This window comes from Nycticebus coucang, chromosome 5, assembly GCF_027406575.1.
Source record: "Nycticebus coucang isolate mNycCou1 chromosome 5, mNycCou1.pri, whole genome shotgun sequence".
Classification (NCBI taxonomy): Eukaryota; Metazoa; Chordata; class Mammalia; order Primates; family Lorisidae; genus Nycticebus; species Nycticebus coucang.
In genome coordinates this window covers 54,538,523-54,566,262 of record NC_069784.1, presented here as the reverse complement: position 1 = coordinate 54,566,262, position 27,740 = coordinate 54,538,523, and the positions used below count along the sequence as shown (strand labels likewise).

Genomic DNA, 27,740 nt, shown 5'->3' with positions numbered 1-27,740 from the left:
ACAAGCACTTCTACCAAAGAGCTGTGCAGATTTACCAGGACAGGCAGGATGTGAAAAGGAGAAATGGTTTGAAGGAAACTGATTTCTCGTGATTGAAGCTCCATGCTCATGCTTCCTGTTTTTAATGTCCGTGGCACCATGCCTGTCCTCCCACCACTTCCTGCCGTAGTGACCTTGCTTAAGCCTCTCTAGGTCTCGATTTCCTCATCTATAGAATGGGGCATTGCTGCTACCACCACCACTTCCTAGATGTAGCTGCAGCTGATGTTTTCAGTGTCCCTCATAAGAGGATTAAACAGAAGCTTCAGAGTTCTGCCCCTGTCATCATAAATTTGAAAGCTTTCAATCTCATCAATCCTGCAGACGCCTAGAGAAAATTAGTGAACCATGAAAAGTCTCTCCAATTTGTAGCAAAGGCATTTTTAATACCTTGAAAAAAGATGCTACATGCTTCTTTTAAAAGTCTGGGGCAACCAATTTGATATTAATTATTCATGAGATTAAGCCACCTTTACGCATGCATCTTCTACAGATCCCAACTAGACTTCAGCAAACTAAAACAGGAATTAATTATCCATGTTTTCTTTCATATCTTCTTAAATACATCCAATATGTGAGCTAAGATGTCAACTTGGGTGGCTTACATCACTGGTGGCCAAACTTTAGCTATTGGAGAAGTGCAAATCTTTCATTCTTTTATCAAATATTTGCTGACTGCTGATGCTGTTCTAGATGCTGAGGTACATCTGAAAAGCAAATATGTACCTCAGAGTACCACAAAGATCCTTCACAGATTCCTTTGTAGGATCTTTGTCCCTGACAATATTTAATATTTTCATTAGTCTTTCAGTTAAATGACTAAAACATGAACAGATTGAGTTTATAAACTCAAAAACTATTTGTTTTTTCTTCTTATAAAACCAAATATAATCAACTTCTCACTCCTGAGATTATTTCCTTTTTATACTTCTTTGGTATTAAAATGCGCTTCTTCAATTTTGATGATAAGTCGGCTCAGCGCCCATAGGTCAGTGAGTAGGGTGCTGGCCACATACACCAGGACTGGAGGGTTCGAGCCCTGCCCAAGCCTACTAAATGAAAATGACAACTGCAACCAAAAAATAGCCAGGGGTTGTAGCAGGTGCCTGGAGTCCCAGCTACTTAAGAGGCTGAGGCAAGAAAATCACTCAAGCCCAAGAGTTGGAGGTTGCTGTAGCTGTGAAAGCACAGCACTCTACTGAGGGCAATATAGTGAGACTCACTCTCGAAAAAAATAAAAACAAATAAATGATGATGAGTAGTGATAATAAAGTTTAAATATCCTCATTTGATAAACTAAAAAGATAGCAAGTTTAGGTTGGCCCTCTACTATTTTCTTAAAATTTTACTACTCTGTGAAATCTGAAACTGAGAACTATACTAATTCAGACCAATATTGTAAATTCTTAAAATGCCAAGTCTTGAACAAAATAAGAAAGATTTTTAAAAAAAGAAACTTAAACTAATTCAATGCCCTCTGAGTCCAGTCTAATTATATATCAGTAACTGCTGGCTGTCCAGAATAAAACAATAAATGTAACAAACAAAAAATTTGTTGAGGCTGGGCTCACAAATTTGTGGCTCATGCCTATAATCCTAGCACTATTGGAGGCTGAGGCGGGTGGGTTGCCTGAGCTCATGAGTTCAAGACCAGTCTGAGCCAGAACGAGATCTGGTCTCTAAAAATAGCCAGGCATTATGACGGGCACCTGTAGTCCAGCTACTTGGGAGGCTGAGGCAAGAGAATCGCTTGAACCCAAGAGTTGGAGGTTGCTGTGAGCTGTGATGCTACTGCACTCTATCAGGGACAACAAAGTGAGAGACTCTGTCTCAAAAAAAAAGGATTTGTTGAGTCTGCCAATTTTAAGCTATGCAATGCAATGTCACTGGAGACAGAGTTAGTAAGAAATAGGTGTAAGTAGTTTTCATGAGGCAATATCAATACAAGCCAACACTAGGACAATACTTCTCCAGCCTAACATGAAATACAGCATCTAGCCCAAGCAGCAGGGATGCTGGAAAGAGTGCAACTTTTAGTTCCAATTCTACCACTTATTCCAACAAGGATCTTAGACAAGCCTTTCTGAGTCCCGGTTTCCTCATCTATAGGATAGGAATACTACTGCTACCACCACTTCTCACAGGTTGTTGGAAGGATCAAATAAAATAATAGACGTGAAAGAGCTTCAGTGCGTCATATATTGCCTGATGCAGAAGATGCACCATATCTGCTTTTAATTCATGAAAGTATTTCCATTTTGGTATTTCCTGTTTTCTATATTTGCTGGAAACTTCCTATTCTGAGAAATAGTAACATTTTGAGAGTTTAAAGACAAACGAACAACTTAATGAAGTTTATAGAAAGCGCTTTTCTTGGCTCAGCACCTGTAGCTCAAGTGGCTAGAACACCAGCCACATACACCAGAGCTGGCAGGTTCAAATCCAGTCCTGGCCTGCCAAACAACAATGACAACTACAACCAAAAAATAGCTGGGTATTGCAGTGGGTGCCTGCAGTCCCACCTACTTGGGAGGCTGAGGCAAGAGAATTGCTTAAGCCCAAGAGTTTGAGGTTGCTGTGAGCTGTGACACCATGGCACTCTACCCAGGGCAACAGCTTGAGACTCTGTCTCAAAAGAAAAAAATTTTAAAAAGTGCTTTTCTTTACGGTTTTGCTATAACTGCTATTCTAAAAAGAACTGCCAGAGTAGTTAAATAGACTTTATTTAGTCCAAAAGGAATGCAAAAGATGGTGGCTTGGACCATTGATTTTAGCCATTCTTTTCTAATACATCCAGTAAAAGGCTACACATTTCTTTTTAAGCACTATTTTAGCTGCATTTCATACATTTTGACATGTCTTTGGGATTTTTTTGTTTTGTTTTGTTTTGTTTTTAAGACAAAGACTCACTCTGTCACCCTGGGTAGAGTGCCTCAGCATCGTAGCTCACAGCAACCTCAAACTCCTGGTCTCAAAGGATCTTCTTACCTCAGCATTCCAAATAGCTGGGCCTATGCCTAACTAGTTTTTCTAATTTTAGTAGAGATGAGTCTTTTTTTTTTTTTTTTGAGACAGAGTCTCACTATGTCACCCTCAGTAGAGTGCTGTGGCGTCAAAAGGTCACAGCAACCTCCAGATCTTGGGTTTAAGCGATTCTCTTGCCTCAGCCTCCCAAGTAGCTGGAACTACAGGCGCCCGCCAAAATGCCTGGCTTTTTTGTTGTTGCTGTTTTTTTTTTTAGCTGGCTGGGGCCAGGTTTGAACCCACCACCCTCAGTATATGGGGCTGGCGCCCTACCCACTGAGCTATAGGTGCCGCCCATATTTTTTAGTAGAGATGGGTTCTTGTTCTTGTTCAGGCTAGTTTTGAACTCCTGAGTTCACACGATCCACTCGCCTCAGCCTTCCAGAGTGCTGTGATTGCAGGCACTGAGCCACTGCACCTGGCCGTGTCATTTATTTTTTAATCATTGTTCAGTTCAAAATACTTTCTAATTGCCATTGTAGCAATGGTGTGCCATTTCACACACTAGTTACTAAGAAGCATATCACTTAAATGTTAAGCTTTCTACTTAGTTTTTGTTAGTGGTGCTTAGCTTAATCCCACTGAGGTCAGAGAACATACTCTGAATTATTTCAGCATATGGCCCAGCACATACATAGTAAGTATTCTGTCTTGGGTAAGGTGGCATGAGGAAAGGAAAAAACAAGTATTCTGTTTTTGTTGCAAATAGGCTCTATATTCCTCAATTAGGATAGGTTTGTCAATTCTGTTATTCTGATCTTTGTTATCCTTCTTGATTTATTCCATTTTTTTGTTCTACCATCTATTCGACAAGGTATTTTATAGTCTCCCATTATGATTGTAATTTGTCTCTTTCTCATTTTAGATCTGACAGTCTGCTTTATATAGTCTGAGGCCATGTTTTAAAGAGCATACAGATTAGGAATATAATCACTTCCTGGTGGGTCTCTTTATCATTAGGAAGTTCCCTCTTTTCTCCGATAACACTTCTTGCTTTAAAACTACTTTGAGTGATCTGAATAGCTGCACCAGCTTTTTGTTGTTGCTAGTGTTTGGATGATCTTTTACCTTGTTTTGTGTTCAGCCTTTCTGTTTTTTTATATTAAACTGTTTTTCTTATAAGCACCATATAGCTGCATTTTGCTTTGGATATCCAGTATTATAACCTTATCTTTTAATTGGAGTGTATAGTCTAGATTTATGTAATATTACTACTGATAAAAATTGGATTTATGTCTACATCTTACTATTTATTTTCTATTTGAGCCACCTGTTTTATTATCCTGTTTCTCTTTTTTATTACCTTGTTTTACAATAACCATATATTTTATTATTTCATTTTTCTCCCCCAGGAGTGTTAGATCACTTATAAATCTTTTTACTATTCTTTTCGTGATTATCCTAGGAATTACATTTCATCTTTGACTTATTAAAATGTAATATGCTGTTTTTTACTTTTATTGCATTTCCAATGATACTAGGAGCCTAGAACACTCTAATTCCATTTATTCCCCTCCATTTTTTTCTTGTATCATCCATACAAGTCACCAAAATAACTGGGGAAGGCGATGGGGCTGCCAGTGTGTAGGATAAGCTGTCGACATAGGAGAGATCAAAGTTCTTACAGATGCTTCATGGTACCACCCTGTCCACCTGCGACTGTACCAAGAATCCTCACTGTACTTTCTACAGCACAAAAATAAATAACAAAAGCTCCTAAATAGGATTTTGTTTCCTGAGGAAAATATTTGTTTCTGCTCAAGAAGTAGAAAATAGGCCCCTCTCAATCACAAAGACAAAAAGAAGCCAAATGGAAAGTGGACAGGTGAGTGCCAGGAGTGTTAATTTTTCAAATAAATATCCTAAAGAGAAGCATTTTCTCATAATCATCTATCTTAACACCAAGTACTATTTTAGAATCTTGTTCTGCAAGGGGAACAGATATAGCAATAATTACTTAGAACCATAAAATCTTACCACTTGCTTAGATAAACTGATTCAAATAATTTGTATAAAAAAGTTCATGTGCACAAAAAATTCCATGACAACTTAAAAAGAAGAACAAACATGAACATGGGGTAGCAGGGATGACCTGCTCTGGCAGACATGAAGACATATTACAAAACTGTCTTAACTAAAACCATCTGATACTGAAGTAGCAATAGAAAAAAAGAATAGCTCAGTGAGCTCAGAAACAGACTTGTGTATTTGTGGGAATTCAATGTATAACAGAAGAAACATCAAAATAGAAAAACAAATAAAATACGCTCCCTATCTCACACCATACACAAAACTGAATTCCAGATGGATTAAAGACATAAAGGCAGGTTTTTTAGCACCATGTTCTTCTCCTCCTGCCACTACTGCCAGCCTGAGTCACTGGCTGCAGCTTCAGTGGACTCCCTGAACTAGCCTCCGGTATTTAGAGATCTTAACAACATGGCAGACATTTACAACAAAGACAGCGTGAACTTGATCAAGATTTGGATGATGTTGGAGAAGCAGGAGAAGAAACTGGTGAAGAAAGTAAAATCAAAGGGCATCAGCTGATTGTTCAAATGATGCAAAATCTTCATATTCTTTCAGCTCTTCAAGAAAGACTTGATGGCTAGGTGCCCGTATCTCAGTGGTTAGGGTACTGGCCACATACATGGGGGATGGCAGGTTCAAACCTGGCCCAGGCCTGTTAACAATGACAACTACAACAACAACAAAAAATAGCCAGGTGTGGTGGGTGCCTGTCCCAGCTACTTGGGAGGCGGAGGCAAGAGAATCAATTGCTTAAGCCCATGAGGTTTTGTTTGTTTATTTGTTTGTTTGTTTTTGAGACAGAGTCTCACTAGGTTGCCCTCAGTAGAGTGCCATGGCATCACAGCTCACAGCAACCTCAAACTCTTGGACTTAAGCAATTCTCTTGCCTCAGCCTCCCAAGTAGCTGGGACTATAGGTGCCCACTACAATGCCCAGCTATTTTTTTGTTGCCATTGTCATCACTGTTTAACTGGCCTGCGCCAGGTTCAAACCCACTACCCTCATTGTATGTGGCTGGCACCGTAACTACTGTGCTGTGGGTGCCACCATAAACCCAAGAGTTTGAGGTTGCTGTGAACTATGATTTCACAGCACTCTACAGAGGGTGACATAGTGAGACTCTGTCTTAAAGAAAAAAGAAAGACTTGATGGTCTGGTAGAAACACCACTGCCTAGTAGTGAGCACTCTCAAAACCTTCAAGTTAAATGTGCACAGATAGAAGCCAAATTTTATGAAGTAGTTCATGATCTTGAAAGGAAGTATGTTGTTCTCTATCAGCCTCTATTTGACAAGTGATTCAAGGTTATTAATGTGATCGATGAACCCGCTGAAGAAGAATGTGAATAGCAACCAGATGAAGAAGATGAAATTTTGGAGGCACTGAAAGAAAAGGCCAAGATTAAAGACAAGAAAAAGGATGAAGAAAAAGAAGATCCCAAGGGAATTCCTGAATTCTGGTTGCCTGTTTTTAAGAACGTTGATTTGCTCAGCAATCTGGTTCAGGACCATGATGAACCTATTCTGAAGCACTTGAAAGATATTAAAGTCAAGTTCTCAGATGCTGGCCAGCCTATGAGTTTTGTCTTAGAATTTCACTTTGAACCCAATAAATATTTCACAAATGCAGTGTTGACAAAGACATACAAGATGAGATGAATTATACAGTGTGCCAGATAGATCGAAATAAAGGAAAGAATGTCACTTTGAAAACCATTAAGAAGCGGAAAAATGAGTAAAAGAGATGAACAGGCGGGCGGCGCCTGTGGTTCAAAGGAGTAGGGCGCTGGCCCCATATGCCAGAGGTGACGGGTTCAAACCCAGCCCTGGCCAAAAACCACAAACAAACAAACAAAAAAACCTTATAATAAGAGATGAACAGGCAATTCATAGAAAACTCAAACAGTCAAAAATTCTATTCTCAGCCTCATTTGGTAATTAGGAAAATGCAAATTTAAAAAAATGTTTATCTTGCTCCTATTGCACTCAGGTAACCAACCACTCTAGCAATCAGATGTATATGGGTATATGCATAGGTGTATCCTTTTTCCATGAATATTCTAACATATATATGTGTGTGTGCGTATATGTATTATTAATTATACTATATTAACACATGTATGTATTAATAAAGATATTTTTAATTGATGAACATAGGATAAGTGTGTTGAAAACAATAATAACAATTAAGACAGGTTTTCCTGGGGCTGAGCTCAGTGGCTCATGTCCATAATCCCAAGACTCTGGAGGTTCAGGCAAGTGGATTGCCTGAGCTCAGGAATTCGAGACCAGCCTGAGCAAAAGCAAGAACCCGGCTCTAAAAGTAGCTGGACATTGTGGTGGGCACCTGTAGTCCCAGCTACTTGAGAGGCTGAGGCAAGAAGATCACTTGAGCCCAGGAGTTTGAGGTTGTTGTGAGCTGTGATGATGCCAGGGTACTCTACCAAGGGTGACAAACTGAAACTCTATCTCAAAAAAAAAAAAAAAAAGAAGGAAAGGAAGAAAGGTTTTCCTAGGAAATCATGAAAGAAGATGGAATTTCAGTACCTTAATCCTCTTTGTAACTAAATTTTTTCCATCTAAAATTGGTGCTTTTGATCCATGTTGGAGGTAGAGCAAGATGGCGGCCAAGTAACAGCTTCCCTGCAACTGGGCACAGTGAGTCTGGGGAGATAAGACTCCAGGCATCTCTGGCTGGTGGGATCTGCCTATAATCATCCCTTTGAGGATATAGGGAGTCACCAAGGGACTTCTGGACCCCAAGAGGAGGATAAAAACAGTGGAAAACTGGCAAGTGGTTGTGTGTGTTCGATCGACATAATCCCACTGGCAACCATAAATGCAAGCAGCAATGAGACTGCAAACCGGAAAGCCCTTACCTATGAACTTTTTTGGTGTTTTTGGACTTGGCACTCAGTTGAACTGCCTTGGGGGGAGCTTGAGCAGACGTGCAGAGAACTTTGGGGATTGTCTAGGACCCCAGACTGAGCCGTTGAGACAGACGGAGCTAATAGTGTTCAGCTGTGGGCCGCAGGGAGCCATTATGAGAGAACTGCCCCGGCAAGCTCCGCCCTCAGGGTCGCAGAGCAAGGATCGGGCAGGAGCTAGTAACCTAGTGACTAAGAAGCCTAAAGGTGGGGACTGAGCTGCCTTACAGCCTTAACCCTCAGGAGCAGAGTGAGACGGTTTTGGCACACTGGAGCCTCAGGCTGTTGCCCTGGGTAGAGTGCCGTGGCGTCACAGCTCATAGCAACCTCAAACTCCTGGGCTTGGTGCCGCCCGGACCTCCATAAGAGCTGCACCGTGACCCCCAACCTGCGACCCGCACCCACCGGGCCTCCGCATGTCTGACCAGGAACTGCGAGAGCCGCGCAACCCTGCGTCCTCCCTCCTGTGTCCTCCAGGCCTCCACACTGGCCCGCTCGTCTGGCCAGGGATACTGGTAGCTGCGTGCCCTCGGGAGCCCTCCCTGCCTCTGCGCAGAGCCCTTCTCCTGGCCAGAGATTGCTGGAGCCTTGGGCTCTCTGTGCCAAAGTCACTCCCAGAAACGTGCGCACCACCTCCCGCCCTGTTGCTGGATCTGGGTGTGTTACACTCCCGAGCTGCCTCCACAACCAGAACTCCCTGGCTGGGGCAGCCCCAGAGAAACTACACAGGGTCACTCCCTACAAAGATCCGGCAACAATAGAATGATCCCACTGGGGTCTAATCTTGGAGAGATACCTCTCCAACTCTGAGGATGGCCAGAGGCAATGGTGAAAAACAATCATAAGGCGAAATCAACAGAAAAACTCTGGCAATATGAATAATCAGAGTAGATCAACTCCCCTAGGAGGGATCAAGGATCCCTACCCATCAAGGATCAATGGGTCAGACATAGCACAAGACCCCATGCACAAACAAATAGCTCAGATGTCAGAAATTGAACTCAGAATCTGGATAGCAAATAAGATCGAATTAGAATTCCAAGCAGTAACCCAAAAGATGTCTCAAGAATTCAACAAATTCAAAGACCAACTGACCAAAGATTTTGACACGTTGGGACAAGAAGTTGCAGCCCTCAAAGATCTGAGAAACACAGTAGAATCCCTCAGTAACAGAATGGAGCAAGCAGAAGAAAGGATTTCTGACATTAAAGCTTTTGAACACTCCCAAACTCTCAAAGAGGAAGAGAAATGAAGGGCAAAAACAGATCACTCTCTCAGAGAGCTCTGGAATAATTCGAAAAAACCCAACATTTGTCTTATAGGGATACCTGAAAGCGACAAAGTGGCTTCACAAGGCACAGAGTCTCTTCTCCATGAGATTATGAAGGAGAACTTTGCAGACATGTCAAGAGATTCTGAAATTCAGATAGCAGACAGTTTCAGAACTCCAGCACGACTCAACCCAAATAAGACATCCTCCAGACACATCATAATCAATTTCACTAAAGTTAATATGAAGGAGAAAATTCTGAAAGCAGCCAGATGAAAGAAAACCATCACCTACAAGGGAAATAATATTAGAATAACTGCAGATCTCTCTGCTGAAACCTTTCAAGCTAGAAGAGGATGGTCATCGACTTTTAATCTCCTAAAACAAAATAACTTTCTTTTTTTTTTTTTTTGAGACAGAGCCTCAAGCTGTTGCCCTAGGTAGAGTGCCATGGCATCACAGCTCACAGCAACCTCCAACTACTGGGCTCAAGCGAGTCTCCTGCCTCCGCCTCCCAAGTAGCTGGGACTACAGGCACCCGCCACAACACGCGGCTATTTTTTGGTTGCAGCCGTTATTTGTTGTTTGGTGGGACTGAGCTGGATTCAAACCCACTAACTCAGGTATACATGGCTGGTGCCTTAGCTGCTTGAGCCACAGGCGCTGAGCCACAAAATAACTTTCAACCCAGGATCCTGTACCCAGCTAAACTGAGTTTCATTTATGATGGAGAAATTAAACACTTCAATGAAATTCACATGTTGAAGAAATTTGCCATAACTAAACCAGCTCTCCAGGATATTCTCAGACCTATCCTCCATAAAGACCAGCATAATCCTCCACCACAAAAGTAAACCCACCCAGAAAAATTTGATCAAATTACAACTTCCACAGTCGCAAAAGGATTAAAAATGTCCAGACTCTCGAAATATTTATCAATATTCTCGATTAATGTGAATGGTTTAAATTGTCCTCTAAAGAGGCACAGGTTGGCTGACTGGATATAAAAACTCAAGCCAGATATCTGCTGCATACAAGAATTGCATCTTACATTAAAAGACAAATTTAGACCCAAGGTGAAGGGATGGTCATCTATACTCCAGGCAAATGGAAAGCAGAAAAAAGCAGGCGTTGCAATCCTATGCGCAGACCCAATAGGCTTAAACCAACTGAAATAAGGAAGGATAAGAATGGACACTTCATATTTGTTAAAGGTAATACTCAATATGATGAGATTTCAATTATTAATATTTATACACCCAACCAGAACACACCTCAATTTATAAGAGAAACTCTAACAGACATGAGCAACTTGATTTCCTCCAGTTCCATAGTAGTTGGAGATTTTAACACTCCTTTAGCAGTGCTGGATAGATCCTCCAAAAAGAAGCTAAGCAAAGAAATCTTAGATTTAAACTTACCCATTCAACATCTGGACTTAACAGACATCTACAGAACATTTCATCCCAACAAATCTGAATACAAATTCTTCTCATCAGCCCATGGAACATACTCCAAAATCGACCACATCCTAGGCCACAAATCTAACCTCAGCAAATTAAAAAAAATAGAAATTATTCCTTGCATCTTCTCAGACCATCATGGAATAAAAGTTGAACTCAATAACAACAGGAATCTGTATACCCATACAAAAACATGGAAGCTAAACAACCTTATGCTGAAGGATAGATGGGTTATAGACGAGATTAAGAAGGAAATCACCAAATTTTTGGAACAAAACAACAATCAAGACATGAATTACCAGAACCTCTGGGATACTGCAAAGGCAGTCCTAAGAGGGAAATTTATAGCACTGCAAGCCTTCCTCAAGAAAACGGAAAGAGAGGAAGTTAATAACTTAATGGGACATCTCAAGCAACTGGAGAAGGAAGAACACTCCAACCCCAAACCCAGCAGAAGAAAAGAAATAACCAAAATCACAGCAGAATTAAATGAAATTGAAAACAAAAGAATTATACAACAGATCAATAAATCCAAAAGTTGTAGGTTTTTTGAAAAGATCAATAAAATAGATAAACCTTTGGCCAACCTAACCAGGAAAAAAAGAGTAAAATCTCTAATTTCATCAATCAGAAATGGTAACGGTGAAATAACAACAGACCCCTCAGAAATTCAAAAAATCCTTAATGAATACTACAAGAAACTCTACTCTCAGAAATATGAAAATCTGAAAGAAATCGACCAATACCTGGAAGTACGCCACCTACCAAGACTTAGCCAGAATGAAGTGGAAATGTTGAACAGGCCTATATCAAGTTCTGAAATAGCATCAACTATACAAAATCTCCCTAAAAAGAAAAGCCCAGGACCAGATGGCTTTACATCCGAATTCTACCAAACCTTTAAAGAAGAACTAGTACCTATATTACTAAACTTCTTCCAAAATATAGAAAAAGAAGGAATATTACCCAACACATTCTATGAAGCAAACATCGCCTTGATCCCCAAACCAGGGAAAGACCCAACAAGAAAAGAAAATTATAGACCAATATCACTAATGAATATTGATGCTAAAATACTCAATAAGATCCTAACAAACAGAATCCAACAACACATCAAAAAAATTATACACCACGACCAAGTGGGATTTATCCCAGGGTCTCAAGGCTGGTTCAATATACGTAAATCTGTAAATGTAATTCAGCACATAAACAAACTAAAAAATAAGGACCATATGATTCTTTCAATTGATGCAGAAAAAGCTTTTGATAATATCCAGCATCCCTTCATGGTCAGAACACTTAAGAAAATCGGTATAGAAGGGACATTTCTTAAACTAATAGAGGCTATCTACAGCAAACCCACAGCCAATATCATATTGAATGGAGTTAAATTGAAATCATTTCCACTTAGATCAGGAACCAGGCAAGGTTGCCCATTGTCTCCATTGCTCTTTAACATTGTAATGGAAGTTTTAGCCATGGCAATTAGGGAAGAAAAGGAGATCAAGGGTATCCATATAGGGTCAGAAGAGATCAAACTTTCACTTTTTGCAGATGATATGATCATATATCTGGAAAACACTCTACTACAAAACTTTTAGAAGTGATCAAGGTATACAGCAATCTCAGGCTACATAATCAACACCCATAAATCTGTAGCCTTTATATATACCAACAATAACCAAGCCAAAAAAACAGTCAAGGACTCTATTCTGTTCACAGTAGTGCCAAAGAAGATGAAATATTTGGGAGTATACCTAAAAAAGGACATGAAAGATCTCTACAAAGAGAACTATGAAACTTTAAGAAAAGAAATAGCTGAAGATGTTAACAAATGGAAAAACATACCGTGCTCATGGCTGGGAAGAATCAACATTGTTAAAATGTCTATACTACCCAAAGCAATATATAATTTTAATGCAATTCCTATTAAAGCTCCATTGTCATATTTTAAAGATCTTGAAAAAATAATACTTCATTTCATATGGAATCAGAAAAAACCTTGAATAGCCAAAACATTACTCAGCAATACAAACACAGCAGGAGGAATCACGCTACCAGACCTGAGACTATACTATAAATCGATAGTGATCAAAACAACATGGTATTGGCACAAAAACAGAGAAGTAGATGTCTGGAACAGAATAGAGAACCAAGAGATGAATCCAGCTACTTACCCTTATTTGATCTTTGACAAGCCAATTAAAAACATTCAGTGGGGAAAAGATTCCCTATTTAACAAATGGTGCTGGGTGAACTGGCTGGCAACCTGTAGAAGATTGAAACTGGACCCACACCTTTCACCATTAACTAAGATAGACTGTCACTGGATAAAAGATTGAAACTTAAGTCATGAAACTATAAAAATACTTGAAGAAAGTGCAGGGAAAACTCTTGAAGGAATCTGCCTGGGTGAATATTTTATGAGGAGGACTTCCCAGGCAATTGAAGCAGTATCAAAAATACACTACTGGGACCTGATCAAACTAAAAAGCTTCTGCACAGCCAAGAACATAGTAAGTAAAGCAAGCAGACAGTCCTCAGAATGGGAGAAAATTTTTGCAGGTTATACCTCCGATAAAGGTCTAATAACCAGAATCCACAGAGAACTCAAATGTATTAGCAAGGAAAGAGCACGTGATCCCATCTCAGGGTGGGCAAGGGAGTTGAAGAGAAACTTCTCTAAAGAAGACAGACGCATCATCTACAAACACATGAAAAAAAGCTCATCATCCTCAATCATCAGAGAAATGCAAATCAAAACTACTTTGAGATATCACCTAATCCCAGTAAGAGTAGCCCACATAACAAAATCCCAAAACCAGAGGTGTTGGCATGGATGTGGAGAAAAGGGCACACTTCTACACTGCTGGTGGGAATGCACACTAATACGTTCCTTCTGGAAGGATGTTTGGAGAATACTTAGTGACCTAAAAATAGACCTGCCATTCGATCCCATAATTCCTTTACTAGGTTTATACCCAGAAGACCAAAAGTCACAATATAACAAAGACATCTGTACCAGAATGTTTATTGCAGCCCAATTCATAATTGCTAAGTCATGGAAGAAGCCCAAGTGCCCATCGACCCACGAATGGACTAGCAAATTGTGGTACATGTATACCATGGAATATTATGCAGCCTTAAAGAAAGATGGAGACTTTACCTCTTTCATGTTTACATGGATGGAGCTGGAACATATTCTTCTTAGCAAAGTATCTCAGGAATGGAAGAAAAAGTATCCAATGTACTCCGCCCTACTATGAAGCTAAATTATAGCATTCACATGAAGGCTATAACCCAACTGTAGCACAAAGACTATGAGGAAAAGGCCAAGAAAGGGAAGGGAGGGAAGAGGTTAGGGGGGAGGGAGGGTAATAGGTGGGACCACATCTAAGGTGCATCTTAGAATGGGTACAGGCGAAACTTGCTAAAGGCAGAATACAAATGTCTACATACAATAACTAAGAAAATGCCATGAAGGTCACATTGAACAGTTTGATGAGAATATTTCAGATTATATATGAAACCAGCACATTGTACCCCTTGATTGCACTAATGTACACAGCTATGATTTAACAATAAAAAAAAAGAAAAAAGAAAAAAAAATTGGTGCTTTTAATAAAGTTAACTATCAAAATGAAGGATTAAAGGGTAAACATGTTTGTTCTGTTGATCTCTACTAGGGGCTCTTCTTGGTGGCTTACTGTCCCCATTTTGTCCACAGGGTCTCAGGGAGAGGGCTATAGGGAGCTGATCTAGTCAGATTTTAAATGAAACTGAAATGAAAGTTCACTTCCTCATTGTGGATACCTCATGTGACAAGTTCCAATTTCTTTTTAAAGTCAATTCAACTGAAGTTCCTTGCTGCCTCTGAAATCTTTGGAGAGAGCCCACCAGTTGGAGACGACTTACTCTGAGAGGTGTGTGGGTTCTGCTGAGTAAGTACCGCTTGTTCTTTTTCTCTCTTTGGTCTTCAAACGCTCTGTTCATGTTTTAGCTGGCTCTGCTTGCCAGGTTTTAAATCTTAGGTTTCAGGAAGTAAACTAAAAAATCATGTCACTCACTTTGCCTCTTCCCTTTCTGATTAAAGTGTCTTATGTTTTAGAAAGTTAACGTCTGCTCCAGCACCTAAGTTGAGGCTGAAAGGTGGCTTTCTTTGGAATATAATTTGAAGGTTTACATGATTCATGATTCCTTCCAAATGATTTGAATTACAAAGAATTGGAAAAGAAAGTAGAATCTAGTTTGAAGGAACTGGTTATTGAATTTATGTTAAAGTCTCTTTAACTTAAATATAAAAGTGTTTTAAGGAATAGTTAATAGTTTCATTTGAAACAGACATTTGAACATTGTAAAAAAGGAAAATTACATGAAGATGTGAACGCAATAGATGAGAGTCTTTTAACTATCTCTAAAGGTTGTGGAGATTTAAATAGACCAGTTAAGAAAAGCCCATATATTAAAAAATTCAGAAGATGAACTGGTTTTTCAGGTTTGTCCTCTTCTTAAGAATTGTATTTTATTATATGTATATATGTGGGGGGAAGAGAGGGAAAAGGGTTTGTCTTGATTAGATTTCTTGGGAAAATCCTGGAAAGTCCCAGCTTTTTAACTCCTCTCGTGTGTTTGATTTACCAGATACTGGGAAATTACTGAAAATTACTTTTTAAAGTGCTACTAAGCCCTGGAAGTAGGACTTAAGACATAAGTGTGCAGTCATTCTCTATGAGCCTTGCGTTTACCCCAGGATTTTCCTGTGTAATTCTGATTCATAACAATCATTCCTCTGACAGACTTCGCATTGCTAATTTTTGTTATAAAAAATGTGGTCACAATATATGCAGCTAATAGCTACACTTCTTATGTTACCTTCCCCTAAACAGAATGAAAAGGCTGGTTTGGACGCTCTTGGTGTGCTGCTCTGCAATGGCACAGCTGCATAGGGATCCTGCCCTGGACCACCACTGGCATCTCTGGAAGAAAACCTATGGCAAGCAGTACACAGAGAAGGTGGATGGAATTTTCACTCAAGTTATACGCTTTTACACGAGGACTCTGTTTTCTACCTCTCAAAATTATGTTCTGACAAGCAGGCTTTCCATAAGTATTATGCACTCACTTCTTGCCAGCTAGTGTTCTCAGTACCACACAGTAGGAAACAAAACCCAGTTCCTTAGCACTCTGGGAGCCTGAGGTGGCAGGATCACTTGGGGTCAGCAGTTTGAGACCAGCTTGAGCAAGAGTGAGATTCTGTCTCTACAAAGAAGTTGGAAAACGTAGCCAGGTGTTGTGAGGCACACCTGTAGTCCCAGCTACTTGGGAGGCCTGGGGCAGGAGGATAGCTTGAACCTGCCTTGAGTTTGAGGTTGCTGTGAGCTGTGATGAGGCCGCTGCAGTGTAGCCAGGATGGCAGAACGAGACTCTGTCTCAAAAAAGAAAACAACAACCAAGTTCCTGTTATTATGGAGCTTATATCAGAGAGAAAGACCGAGAGGGAAATAAGGAAATAAATAAGCAGGTATAGAACATGTTATATGGAGATAAGTGCAGTGGAGAAAAATGAAGCAAGGCCTGGAGGATAGGAAGGGGCCTGAGTGGTGGCGGCCGGAAGTCTGTAGATATGATAGGATAGTTAGCAAAGGCCTCACAAAGAAGGTGACATGAGCAGAGAATTGATGGAAGCAGGCAAGCAAGCAAAATAAATAACGAAGGTAAGATCCCAGGCTATGGGAAGATGAATGGAAGCCTCTGAGAAAGGGGCGCATCCAGTGGCTGGAGAAGCAAAAAAGGCCTCGCTGCAGCCTCTGGCACACTGAAGCCCCGCCAAATGCTGTTTCCTGACTCTCACTTCCCACTTTGGGCTTTTGTTTTTATTTCAAAGTGTACTTGTTGATTAATTTTAAGACCTTAACCTTATAGCTTCAAGTAACTAAGTCCTATAACTATAATATTTCTATGTTTGCAAGCTAGCAGCAGATATTTATGTATTTGGTGTATTACTTATGTATAAAAATGACACTCTTAGTAGGTCATGTGCTCCAAGTTTTCTTTTTATTTATCTATAATTAACAAATAATAATTGTATATATTTATAAGGTACGATGATACATTTATACATGTACATAGCACAGAATAATTAAATTAGGCTAAATAACATCTACCATCTCACATACTTATCCTGTCTTTGTGGTGAGAACATGTAAAATCTACTCTTGTACTCTGGGTGTCAAGGCTCACGTCTGTAATCTCAGCAATTTAGGAGGCCCAGGTAGGAGGACTGCTTGAGGCCAGGAGTTCAAGACCAACCTGGGCAACATAGTGATACCCTGTCTTTACAAAATTAAAAATTAAAATTAAATCTAATCTTTCAGTAATTTTGAAATATACATTATAACTAAATACATTAATATACATTATATATTATACATTATATATTATATATATAATGTAGATACATATACACCTTATTAACTATACTCTGCAATAGATCACTAGAACTTATTCCTCTAGTCCAACTGAAGCAATGCACCCTCTGACTAACATTAGCCAGTTCCCAGCCCACCCTCCCCCAGCCTCTGGTAACCACCCTTCTACTCTCTACTTCTATGAGTTTATCTTTTTTAGATTCTACATGTAAGTGAGATCCTACAGTCCTTGTCTTTCTGTACCTGGCTTATTTCACTTAGCATAATGTCTTCTAGATTCATCCATATTGTTGCAAATGCCACAATTTTCCTTTTTTAAGGCTAAATAGTATTCCACTCTGCATATATACCACATTTTGGGTTTTTTGAAGGATATTAAAGTATGGACTTTATTTTCTCTAAGAAAGAGTAGGAGTGAAAGAGGGAAAGAGAGATAGAAGAGAGAGCAAGTTATTGGTGTGGCCCTCCCCAAAGAACAAAAGGAAGGGTAGAATCTCCATTTATGTTTTGATGGACATCTAGATTGATTCTACACTTTGGCTACTGTGAAGAACGCTGTTATGAACCTGGAACTGAAGATATCTCTTTGACATGTTGACTTCATTTCCTTTGAATGAATCCAGAAGTAAGATTGTTGAATCATATAATTCTATTTTTAGTTTTTTGAGGAGACCCCACACCATTTCCGAAATAGCTGTACTGATTTACATTCCCACCAACAGTATGAGGGCTCCCTTTTCTCTATATCCTTACTAACTCTTATCTTTCCTCCTTTCCATAATAGCAATTCTAATGGATGTGAGGTGATATCTAGGTTAATTTTTTCCATTCAAATGTTTATATTCCATCTACCCTGAACAATTAACTGAGAAGAAATAAGGCCCTCCAAAGCCTTCCCCAGAATGATGACTTTTTGAAATGACAGTTATTGTACAAACTGGACAGGTGAGACAATGACTGTGGCAGGACACCGTGAGGTCCTCAGGGCGCTGTTTTCTTCAAGTCCCTAATCTGTGTAATCAAGTAGTTCTTCTCGTCCGTGAACTGCTGGTCATCTGTCCTTTCTTTTTGGAAGCTGCTCAGAAACTCAATGAGTTTGGGCTGATTTTTTAACAGAATCTCCACAATAGATGGGGTCTTGTGAGGACTGGCCACAAACACCTTAAAAACGTGAAAGGCTTCAAACTGGATGTGGGGACTCTTGTTCCGAAGGAGGTTCATCATCAGCTTCAAGTTCTCCAGCTTGCTGATGTACTTGGTCATAACAGCGAAGTTGTGGCGGTCCAGGATCAGTTCACCCAGCACCTTTAAAGATTGTCTCTTAGACACATAGTTCTCAGACTGAAGCAATTTCTCATAGTCTTCAAAGACAGCGTCATAATTTTGTTCTAAGAAGTCTGCTACCAAGACTGGTTAGTAAAGTCTTATCTATTTTTGCTTTTATTGCCCTTGCTTTTGGGGTCATATCCAACTTTATGTCTGGTTAGTAAATCCTTAAAAGTAGCAAAGGCATCTGAAGCAATATCAAATGTTGACATCTCCACATACTTAAGAAATCTCTGAATTGATTAGAAAAGAGGATGATTTTGGCAAGTGGTTCATGTCAAATACATTCTCCCAGCATAATCCCACAACACAAGGCAATACATGCGGCTTCATATCCTTTGAGGAGCATGAACAAGATGTGGGGGTGAGCGATGAACTCCACAGTGGGACTCCGAGCGCCTCTCTGTCTTCTGACGATGTTGTTAAATATCTGGGTCATATCTTTTTTTCCCTCGAAGTCTATGAGCTGCAGACAGCGATGAGCATCACCAGCAGCCCACTGTGCCAGCTGAGCTACTACTTCTGTCAGGAGTTACTTGTCATTTGTACCACACAGAATTTCCTTCATTGCTGCAGTGATTTTGACATTTCTTCTGAAGCCTTTTCTGTCTTTTTGTCTTGCTTTTCCAAAATGGCCAGGTTGTCTTTCAGAATTTTTGCAATTTCTGCAGATTTTTGTGTGATTTGCTGAACCAAGCCATTTTTTTTTTTTTTTTTTTGCAGTTTTTGGCCAGAGCTGGGTTCGAACCTGCCACCTCCGGCATATGGGGCTGGCACCCTACTCCTTTGAGCCACAGGTGCCCCCAGATGCCTTTTATTTCTTTTCCTTGCCTAATTACTCTGGCTAGAATTTTCAGTACTATATAGAGTAGAAATGGTGAAAGTAAATATTCTTGTCTCTTACCAATCTTAGAGGAATGACCATCACCATTGAGTATGGTGTTAGCTGTAGTCTTATCATATGCACCTTTTGTAGTGTTGAGGAAAATTCCTTTTATATCTAATTTATTGAGAGTTTTGTTTTGTTTTGTTTTGAAACAGTGTCTTGCTCTGTTGCCTGGGGCTAGAGCACAGTGGCATCATTGTAGCTCACTGCAACCTTAAACTCGTTTGTTCAAGTAATCCTCCTGCCTCAGGCTTCTCAGTATCTGGGACTACAGGCATGCACCAACACACACATATTTATTTTCTTTTTTTCCTTCCTTCCTTCCTTCCTTCCTTCCTTCCTTCTTTTTTCTTTCTTTCATAGAGAACATGGTCTTGCTTTTGCTCAGACTGGTCTCAAACTCCTGACCTCAAGCAATCCTCCCATCTCAGCCTCCCAAAGTGCTAGAATTACAGCTATAAGCCACTGTACCTGAGCTGTTGAAAGTTTTTATCATGAAAGGTTATTGAATTTTGTCAAATGCTTTTTCTGCATCTGTTTCTACATTGATCATATGATTTTCTTAGTGGTGATGAATTAACTACTGTTAATTAAGGTGGGCACTTAGCACCAGTATTTGGTAAAATGAATGCCCTTCTTCTTTTTAATAATTCCAGTCCCTCAGGAGGAATGAACAAGACTTTTGATTAGCATTCTACCTTTATAATTTATCTCAAAGTTTTTTTCTTTTTTCCTTTTCTGTACTCAGATTTTTCTTTATTTCATTTTTTTTCCATCTAGTAATTTGAAGTGTGCCCACCATCCATGCCCATTATGTTCATTAATGGAAACAGTGAAATCTTGCTCCAAAGGAGAGAGATGGACATCCAGACCTGTTCCTGGTACCTAGAACTAGGGTCCAGACATGGGCTTTCCCACTCACTGAAATAAAGAATAACGCAGTTGTTGCTGGCTGCTCACCAAGGCTGCAGCTCATTGGAAATTCTGGCCATGGTGGTGGTGGTAGTTCAGCTTTTGTAGGAGGCACCATATATATTGCATTCTATGTACATTGTATTCTGTAGAAATGAATTTCCGATGCATAAGAAAATCAATAGTCGTCATGTGATTTCACTTTTAATAAGATTAAAGTAATAGAACCAAAAATGAGTAAAAGAAATAACATCCACAATTATAAAAAAGAAATTGTGGATCGGCGCCTGTGGCTCAAAGGAGTAGGGCACTGGCCCCATATGCCGGAGGTGGTGGGTTCAAACCCGGCCCCGGCCAAAAAATGCAAAAAAAAAAAAAAAGGAAAGAAAAGAAATTGTGAAATGAATTTAAAACCTGGATAAAAGTGATTTCCAGACTGAAAAGAGTTGGATATAATCAGTAATCTGAATGATTGTACTGAAGAATTCACTCAGAATGCAGCATATAGAAATAAAAAGAAAAATCTGTGGAAATGCAAATACAACAGTTTAATACTTCAAAAAACTTCTGATAGGAGTTTCTGAAGAAGAGAATTAGGTGGAATGGTGGAGAAGCAATATATGAAGAAGTACTGGTTGCGCATTTTCCAGATATGAGAAAAGGTCCTGAGTCATCCAATCTAGGAGAAGATAAATAAACCCCAACTCAGACACATGTAATGAAGTTATAAAATATCAAAGAGAAAGGAAAAAATCATAAAAGCTACTAGGGTTAAAAGCAGAGGTTCAATAAGTAGATTTACAATAGACCTCTCCTATGCAACAAGAGATAATGAAAGACTAATGTGCTCAAACAGCTGAAGAAAAATAGCTAGAAATTTAAAATCAGTTAAACCATTTTTCAAGAGTGAAGGTAACAAAGACTTTTATAGGCTTAGCACAGTGGCTCACACCTGTAATCCTGGTACTCTGGGAGGCTGAGGCGGGTGGATTGATTGAGCTCAGGAGTTTGAACCCAGCCTGTGCAAGAGCAAGAGTCCATCTCTACTAAAAATAGAAAACTTAGTCAGGTGTGGTGATGCATACCTGTGAGGCTGAGGCAGGAGAATCACTTGAGCTCAGAATTTTGAGGTTGCTGTGAGCTGTGGTGGATGATGCCATTGCACTCTAGCCATGGTGACAGAGCAAAGCTGTGTCTCAAAAACATAATAAACATTTTATAGTGTTCGGGTGGGGACTCATGAGGTGCTCATGATTCAGGTAGAGAAAGATTTCTCACACAAAGATCAGGATTAAAAAGTAGCAAATTTTTTTTTTTTTTTTACTAAAGAGAGCAAGAAGGAGAGAGAGAGAGAAAATGCCTGGCATTGAGAAGGTACGGGGTAGTGCCAGCAGCTGAGGAAAAGCTACTCAGACTTCTAAAAGTTAAAATGGCTTTTCTTTGCAGCAGACTGTTAACAGAAGTGGATGTGAAACAGCTGTGTCTGTCTGTTTGTTTTTTTTTTTTTCTTTCTTGGAAACAGAGTCTCACTTTGTCACCCTTGGTAGAGTGCGGTGGCATCATACAACCTCAAACTCTTGGGCTCAAACGATCCTCCTGCCTCAGCTTCCCACCACAATGTCCAACTATTTTTAGAGACAGAGGTCTCACTCTTGCTCAGGCTGGTCTCAAACTCCTGAGCTCAAGCAATCTTCCCACCTTGGCCTCCCAGAGTGCTGGGATTGCAGGCATGAGCCACTGAGCCTGGCCCACTGTTTTTCTCCTTTTCTTTTTTTTTCCCCTGTCCCTCTGTGAGGCCAGCTTATCAGAGTCCGTGGGATGAGATCTGGTAAGAACCGAAGCAGAGACCTTGTATCCCTTCTGCAGGCTTAGGGCACTTCAAGGCTGTGAAACAAACTTTTAGAGATAAGAAGTTAATCTTGAAGAAGAGAGGAGTCCTAGGTGTTTAATCAAAACAAAACAAGGGACAGTTGTGAGTTTTATTTAACAGGGCAGTATGTATTGTGAGTTTATTTCTCTTACTTTTTGTTTGATAGTTTATCTTTCTCTTTTAACTAGTTCATTAACAAGGCCACCTTTCACAAAGATTTATAAAAATTAAAGACAATTATCATTTATAAAGGATATACTTCAACAAACAAGTCAAAAGGCTTTTGTCATATTGAAGAAACTCATTATGGGTATCATAAAATAATATTAATCACCATCAAAGCAATTAAGAGCAAGAATTAAGATTAATATGAGGAGTGACAATTAAGTCCAAGAACTCGCCATCATGTGCTTATGTTGGCAACACTGTACAAACAACTCAGTAAGGGTTCATAACCTTGGTATATCAGTGTCTCACAGCTGTGTTCATGTCCACATGTGGCAGTGTTTTGTCAAATAATGTTAAATGTTGTTATTGTGTGTTTTTGTGTGCTATTTCAAGAATGTCAGAGCTTAAAGTAGAAAAATGAACAAAGATTAAATTTTTTGTTAAACTTGGCAAGAGTGGGAGTGAAATCAGGGACATGTTAGCCCAAGTTTATGAGGATAATGCCATGAAGAAAACAGCAATGTACAAATAGATCAAATATTTTTCTGAGGGGAGAGAAAGTGTCACTGATGAAGAAAGGTCAGGGTGGCCAGTGAGGAGCTGAACTGACAAAAACATTGCAAAATGTCATTGAATTGTATGTCAAAATCATTGGTTGACTGTGAGAAGCATAGCAGATCAAGTAAACATCAATAGAGAAATAGGAAAATCTTAACTGAAAATCTTGGCATGAGAAAGGTGTGGCTCTTGTATCACAACAGTGCACCAGCTCACATGGCACTGTGTGTGAGGGAGTGTTCAGCCAGTAAACAAATAACTGCATTGGAACACCCTCCCTACTTACCTGATCTGTCCCCCATGACTTTTTTTAACTGAAGATAAAGGAAATATTAAAAGGAAGACATTTTGATGACATTTAGAACATCAAGGGTAATATGATGACAGTTCTGATAGCCATTCCAGAAAAAGAATTTCAAAATTGCTTTGAAGGGTGGACTAGATGCTGGCATCAGTGCATAGCATCCCACAGGGAGTACTTTGAACGTGACCATAGTGATATTCAGCAATGAGGTATGCAGCACTTTTTCTAGGATGAGTTCGTGAACTTAATTGTCAGACTTCACGTATAATTTTAGCACTTATATTAGATATATTCCTTGATTTTCTTGCTCTCAGATAGATCTACATTTAGTAGAATGCTTCATAAAATGCTATCTTCATTATTGAACACTTACATGTCCAGGATGCAGTATAACTATGTTCTTTTCCTTATATTTTAGAATGAGGAAACAGAACGGCGTCTCATCTGGGAAAAGAATCTAAAGTTTGTGATGTTACACAATCTGGAACATTCGATGGGGATGCATTCATATGATCTAGGCATGAACCACCTGGGAGACATGGTAGGAAAATTTGTAATCCTACTACTTTCACGTCTGGGTAAGCTTAATTTCTGTTTCCTCCACAGCAATCTGAAGGTAAACAACAAAACAATAATAAAGGAGAGTATAGTTAAACAAGGTGTTCCAAAAGTCACCCCTAGATTTTACGAAGAGGTGACCAACATGTAGAGAATATTTTGTAAAATTTTGTAATGAACATTTTGTAAATAAAGATACATTTAACTACAATTTCCCATTTTCCCTATGTATAGCGACTTAGGGGAGACCTTTGGGACACACTGTATGCATAGACAGTTAGAAAACAGTAGAATTGAAAACATAAGAATTTGTATAGAAATTCCTTATTTAGTTCTGCTTTGACAAATCTCTTTCTTAGAGGACATTTAAACTCATAGACTCATTGCTTTTTTTTTTTTTTTAATATAAATTCTAGAAAGCACTGCCTAAAGGCTGGTGACAGTCTTTTATAGTTAGTTGTCAGACTTCTGTAAGGCTCAATTAGCAATTTAATCTGGTTCACCTCCTTTCTTATGGGAGTATGTGGGTATTTACTATCACAAATTATCTCTCATTAGTTTTTAGATTCTGTTCTACCCTACCACTGAGACCAAAGTTAAGAAGGGAACACCCTAGGTAGACCAAATTCCTTCTTAAATGCAGGAATATCCTTTGTAATTCTTTCTGATAGGTAAAACCAGTTGGGTCCACTTTTTAGACAGAATACATTCTGCCTTGCTTGCAAGCAATAATCCGCCTAGGCATAACTTCTAGATTTTACTATTTTCTTTTTTCCTTCCTAGTGAAGATGCCTAATTGATATGCTATTGCAAAATGTAAGAATAAAGAGACCCAAATAATTCACGGCACCAGCTAGTAGCAGAACCTGTGTTGATCACAACTACTACTGGTTTTTCTCAATTTTAAGATAGATGCACAGTTACAGTTATTAGAATATTAAAAAGAAGGATATGAGTGAAAGGGATATAGTTGCATGCTACATAATGACATTCCCATCAGTGATAGACTGCATATACAACTGTGGTCCCGGACGGTGCCTGTGGCTCAGTGAGCAGGGCGCCGGCTCCATATACCAAAGGTGGCAGGTTCAAACCCAGCCCCGGCCAAACTGCAACAAAAAAATAGCCAGGCGTTGTGGCGGGCACCTGTAGTCCCAGCTACTCAGGAGGCTGAGGCAGGAGAATCACCTAAGCCAAGGAGTTGGAGGTTGCTGTGAGCTGTGTGATGCCACAGCACTCTACTGAAGGCAATAAATTGAAACTCTGTCTCTACAAAAAAAAAAAAAAAATCAACTGTGGTCCCAAAGAATTATAATGGAGCTGAAAAATTTCTATCACCTACCACTGATGTGTCTGTTGTAATGATTACTCACTGTGGTGTTGCTGGTGTAGACAAACCTACTGCACAGCCAGTTGTGTAAGAGTATAGCACATAAAATTACATCTACTACATAAAACTTGATAATGATAATAAACAACCATATTACTGGAGTATGTATTTACTATCCTATACTTTTTATGTTATTTTAGCGTGTACCCCTTCTACTTACAAAAAGAACAAAAATGTTGGTCCACAACAATGGCTCATGCCTGTAATCTCAGCTCTTTGGAAGGCTGAAGATTGCTTGGAATTCAACATCAGTCTGGGCAACAGAGTGAAACCTAGTCTCCACAAAAATTTTTAAAAATTAGCCCAGCATAGTGGTGCAGGCCTGTAGTCCCAGCTACTCTGGAGACTGAGGCAGGAGGGTCACTTGAACCCAGCAGTACAAGGCTGCAATGAGCTATGATCATGCCGCTGCACCCCAGCCTGGGTGACAGAGCGAGACTCTGCCTCTAAAGAAAGAAAAAGTTAACTGTAAAACAGCTCAGGCAGGTCCTTCAGGAGGAATTCCAGAAAAAGGCATTTTATCATAGGAGATGACAGTTCTATGCATATTGTTGCCCCTGAAGACCTTCCGGTGGGAAAAGACATCAAGGTAGAAATAGTTATATTGAGATCCTGACCCCATACAGGTTAGGCTAACTTGTGTGTGTGTCTTAATTTTTAACAAAAAAAAAATTTTAAGTAAAAATGATGTGAGTCAAAAAATTGAAAAGAATAAAAATTTTACAGAGCAAAAAAGTTACAGTAAGCTAAGATTTATTTATTATTGAAGAAAAAACTTTTTATAAATTTAGTGTAGCTTGTGTACACAGTGTATGTGAAGTGGTCTGCAGTAGTGTCCTAGGCCTTCAGTCACGCTCCACTCAGTCGCTGACCCAGCCAGAGGAGCAACTTAGAGTCCTAAAAGCTCCATTCGTAAGTACCCTATACAAGTGTACCATTTTAATAATGGTATTTTTACTATACATTTTACTGGTATTTTTACTGTACATTTTCTATGTTTAGAAACATATGTGGATACTTAACATTTATCACAATTGCCTATAGTATTCAGTACAGTAATATTCATTCTAGGTGTGTGGCCTGGGAGCATTAGGCTATATCATATAGCAGTGATTTTTAACTGGTGTGCTGTGGCACACTGGTGTGCCATGAGAGGATCTTAGGTGTTCTCTGAAAATTTTTAAGATCATTAATTATTTTTGAAAGAAGTTCAAAGCACAGTAAGTACATTCTTTTTCTCTATTCTTTTTTTGATCAACATAATTTAAGTGTGCCAAAGAAGTTTAAGTGTAGGTTCAAGTATGCCGTGAGATAAAAATGGTTAAAAAGCATTGCTCTATAGCTTAGGTGTGTAGTAGGCTGTACCTTCTAGGCGTGTGTATGCTCTGACACTCACCTAACAGATTTTTTGAGAATGTGTCCCTGTCATTAAGTGAATCATGATTGTATATTTGCTTTGCAGACCAGTGAAGAAGTAGTATCTTTGATGACTTGCCTGAAGGTTCCCAGGCAGTCTCAGAGAAATGTCACTTATAAGTCAAGCCCTAATCTGACATTGCCTGATTCTCTGGACTGGAGAGAGAAGGGATGTGTTACCGAAGTGAAATACCAGGTGAGCGTTATCATCCCAAGCTTCTGCACCCTCGGTATAGGCTTCTTCTAGCTTAGTGGTTCTCAACCTTCCTAATGCCACGATGTATTTTCATTGTTACAAAGGTGTCGTGACCCACAGGTTGAGAACTGCTGCCTAGCTACATAATCTGGCAGTGAATCTCGCAGTCTTGTATGATGTTACTTTCTAATTATTTTTGTTATTCTTTTTTTTTTTATTAGAGTGAGACTCAGTAGAGTGCTATGGCGTCACAGCTCACAGCAACCTCCAACTCCTGGGCTTAGGCGATTCTCTTGCCTCAGTCTCCCAAGTAACTGGGACTATAGGCGGCTGCCACAACCCCCGGCTATTTTTTTGTTGCAGTTTGACCAGGGTCAGGTTCGAACCCACCACCCTTGGTATGTGGGGCCGGCGCCCTACCCACTGAGCCACAGGCACCACCCTATTTTTGTTATTCTTGTGCTTCCAACTAAATTATAAACTTCTTAAAGGCAAGGATCACATATTAAACTTCATCACAATTGGTCTTCCATATCAGTGGGATCCACGTCCATGGATTCAACTAACCACGAATCAAAAATACCTAGAAAAAAAATAACAATACAATAATTAAAAATAGTATAAATTTTAAAACATAACAACTATTTACCTAACATTTACATTGTATTAGGTATTATAATTAATCTAGAGATGATTTAAAGTATATGGATGTGCATATGTTATATGCAAATACTGCTTCATTTATATGAGGGACTTGGACATCCATGAATTTTGGTATCCTCAGAGGTTCTGGAACCAATTCCCTGTGGATCCTGAGAGATAACTATATTCCCCAGAGTGCTTTTTTCAGTGGTTAAGAGCCGCCTTAGACAAAAAAGTAGGTCTTTGAGACATACTTTTAATAGTCATGTTATCCATTGACTGCACTGGACCCTCCATCAAGCCAACTTCAAAGCAGTGTCATGTGGGTGAGAGA

At 39.5% G+C, this 27,740-nt stretch overlaps 1 protein-coding gene and 2 pseudogenes across 1 annotated transcript in view; 2 read left to right on the top strand and 1 right to left on the bottom strand.

Annotated features, from left to right (window-relative positions):
* Nucleotides 1-5,502: 5,502 nt before the first annotated feature.
* On the top strand, nt 5,503-6,831 carry LOC128585483 (nucleosome assembly protein 1-like 1; annotated as a pseudogene).
* A 7,734-nt stretch (nt 6,832-14,565) lies between these two features.
* The window catches only part of CTSS (cathepsin S), a 32,969-nt gene continuing 19,794 nt past the window's right edge, over nt 14,566-27,740 (top strand). The window contains exons 1-4 of the mRNA XM_053590780.1: nt 14,566-14,693; nt 15,639-15,765; nt 23,623-23,745; nt 26,615-26,764. Of these exons, the coding sequence (XP_053446755.1) occupies nt 15,640-15,765; nt 23,623-23,745; nt 26,615-26,764 (399 nt within the window). The 5' untranslated portion in view covers nt 14,566-14,693; nt 15,639. The remainder of the gene's footprint in view (nt 14,694-15,638; nt 15,766-23,622; nt 23,746-26,614; nt 26,765-27,740) is intronic.
* LOC128585670 (calcium-binding protein 39-like) lies at nt 17,338-19,717 on the bottom strand (annotated as a pseudogene).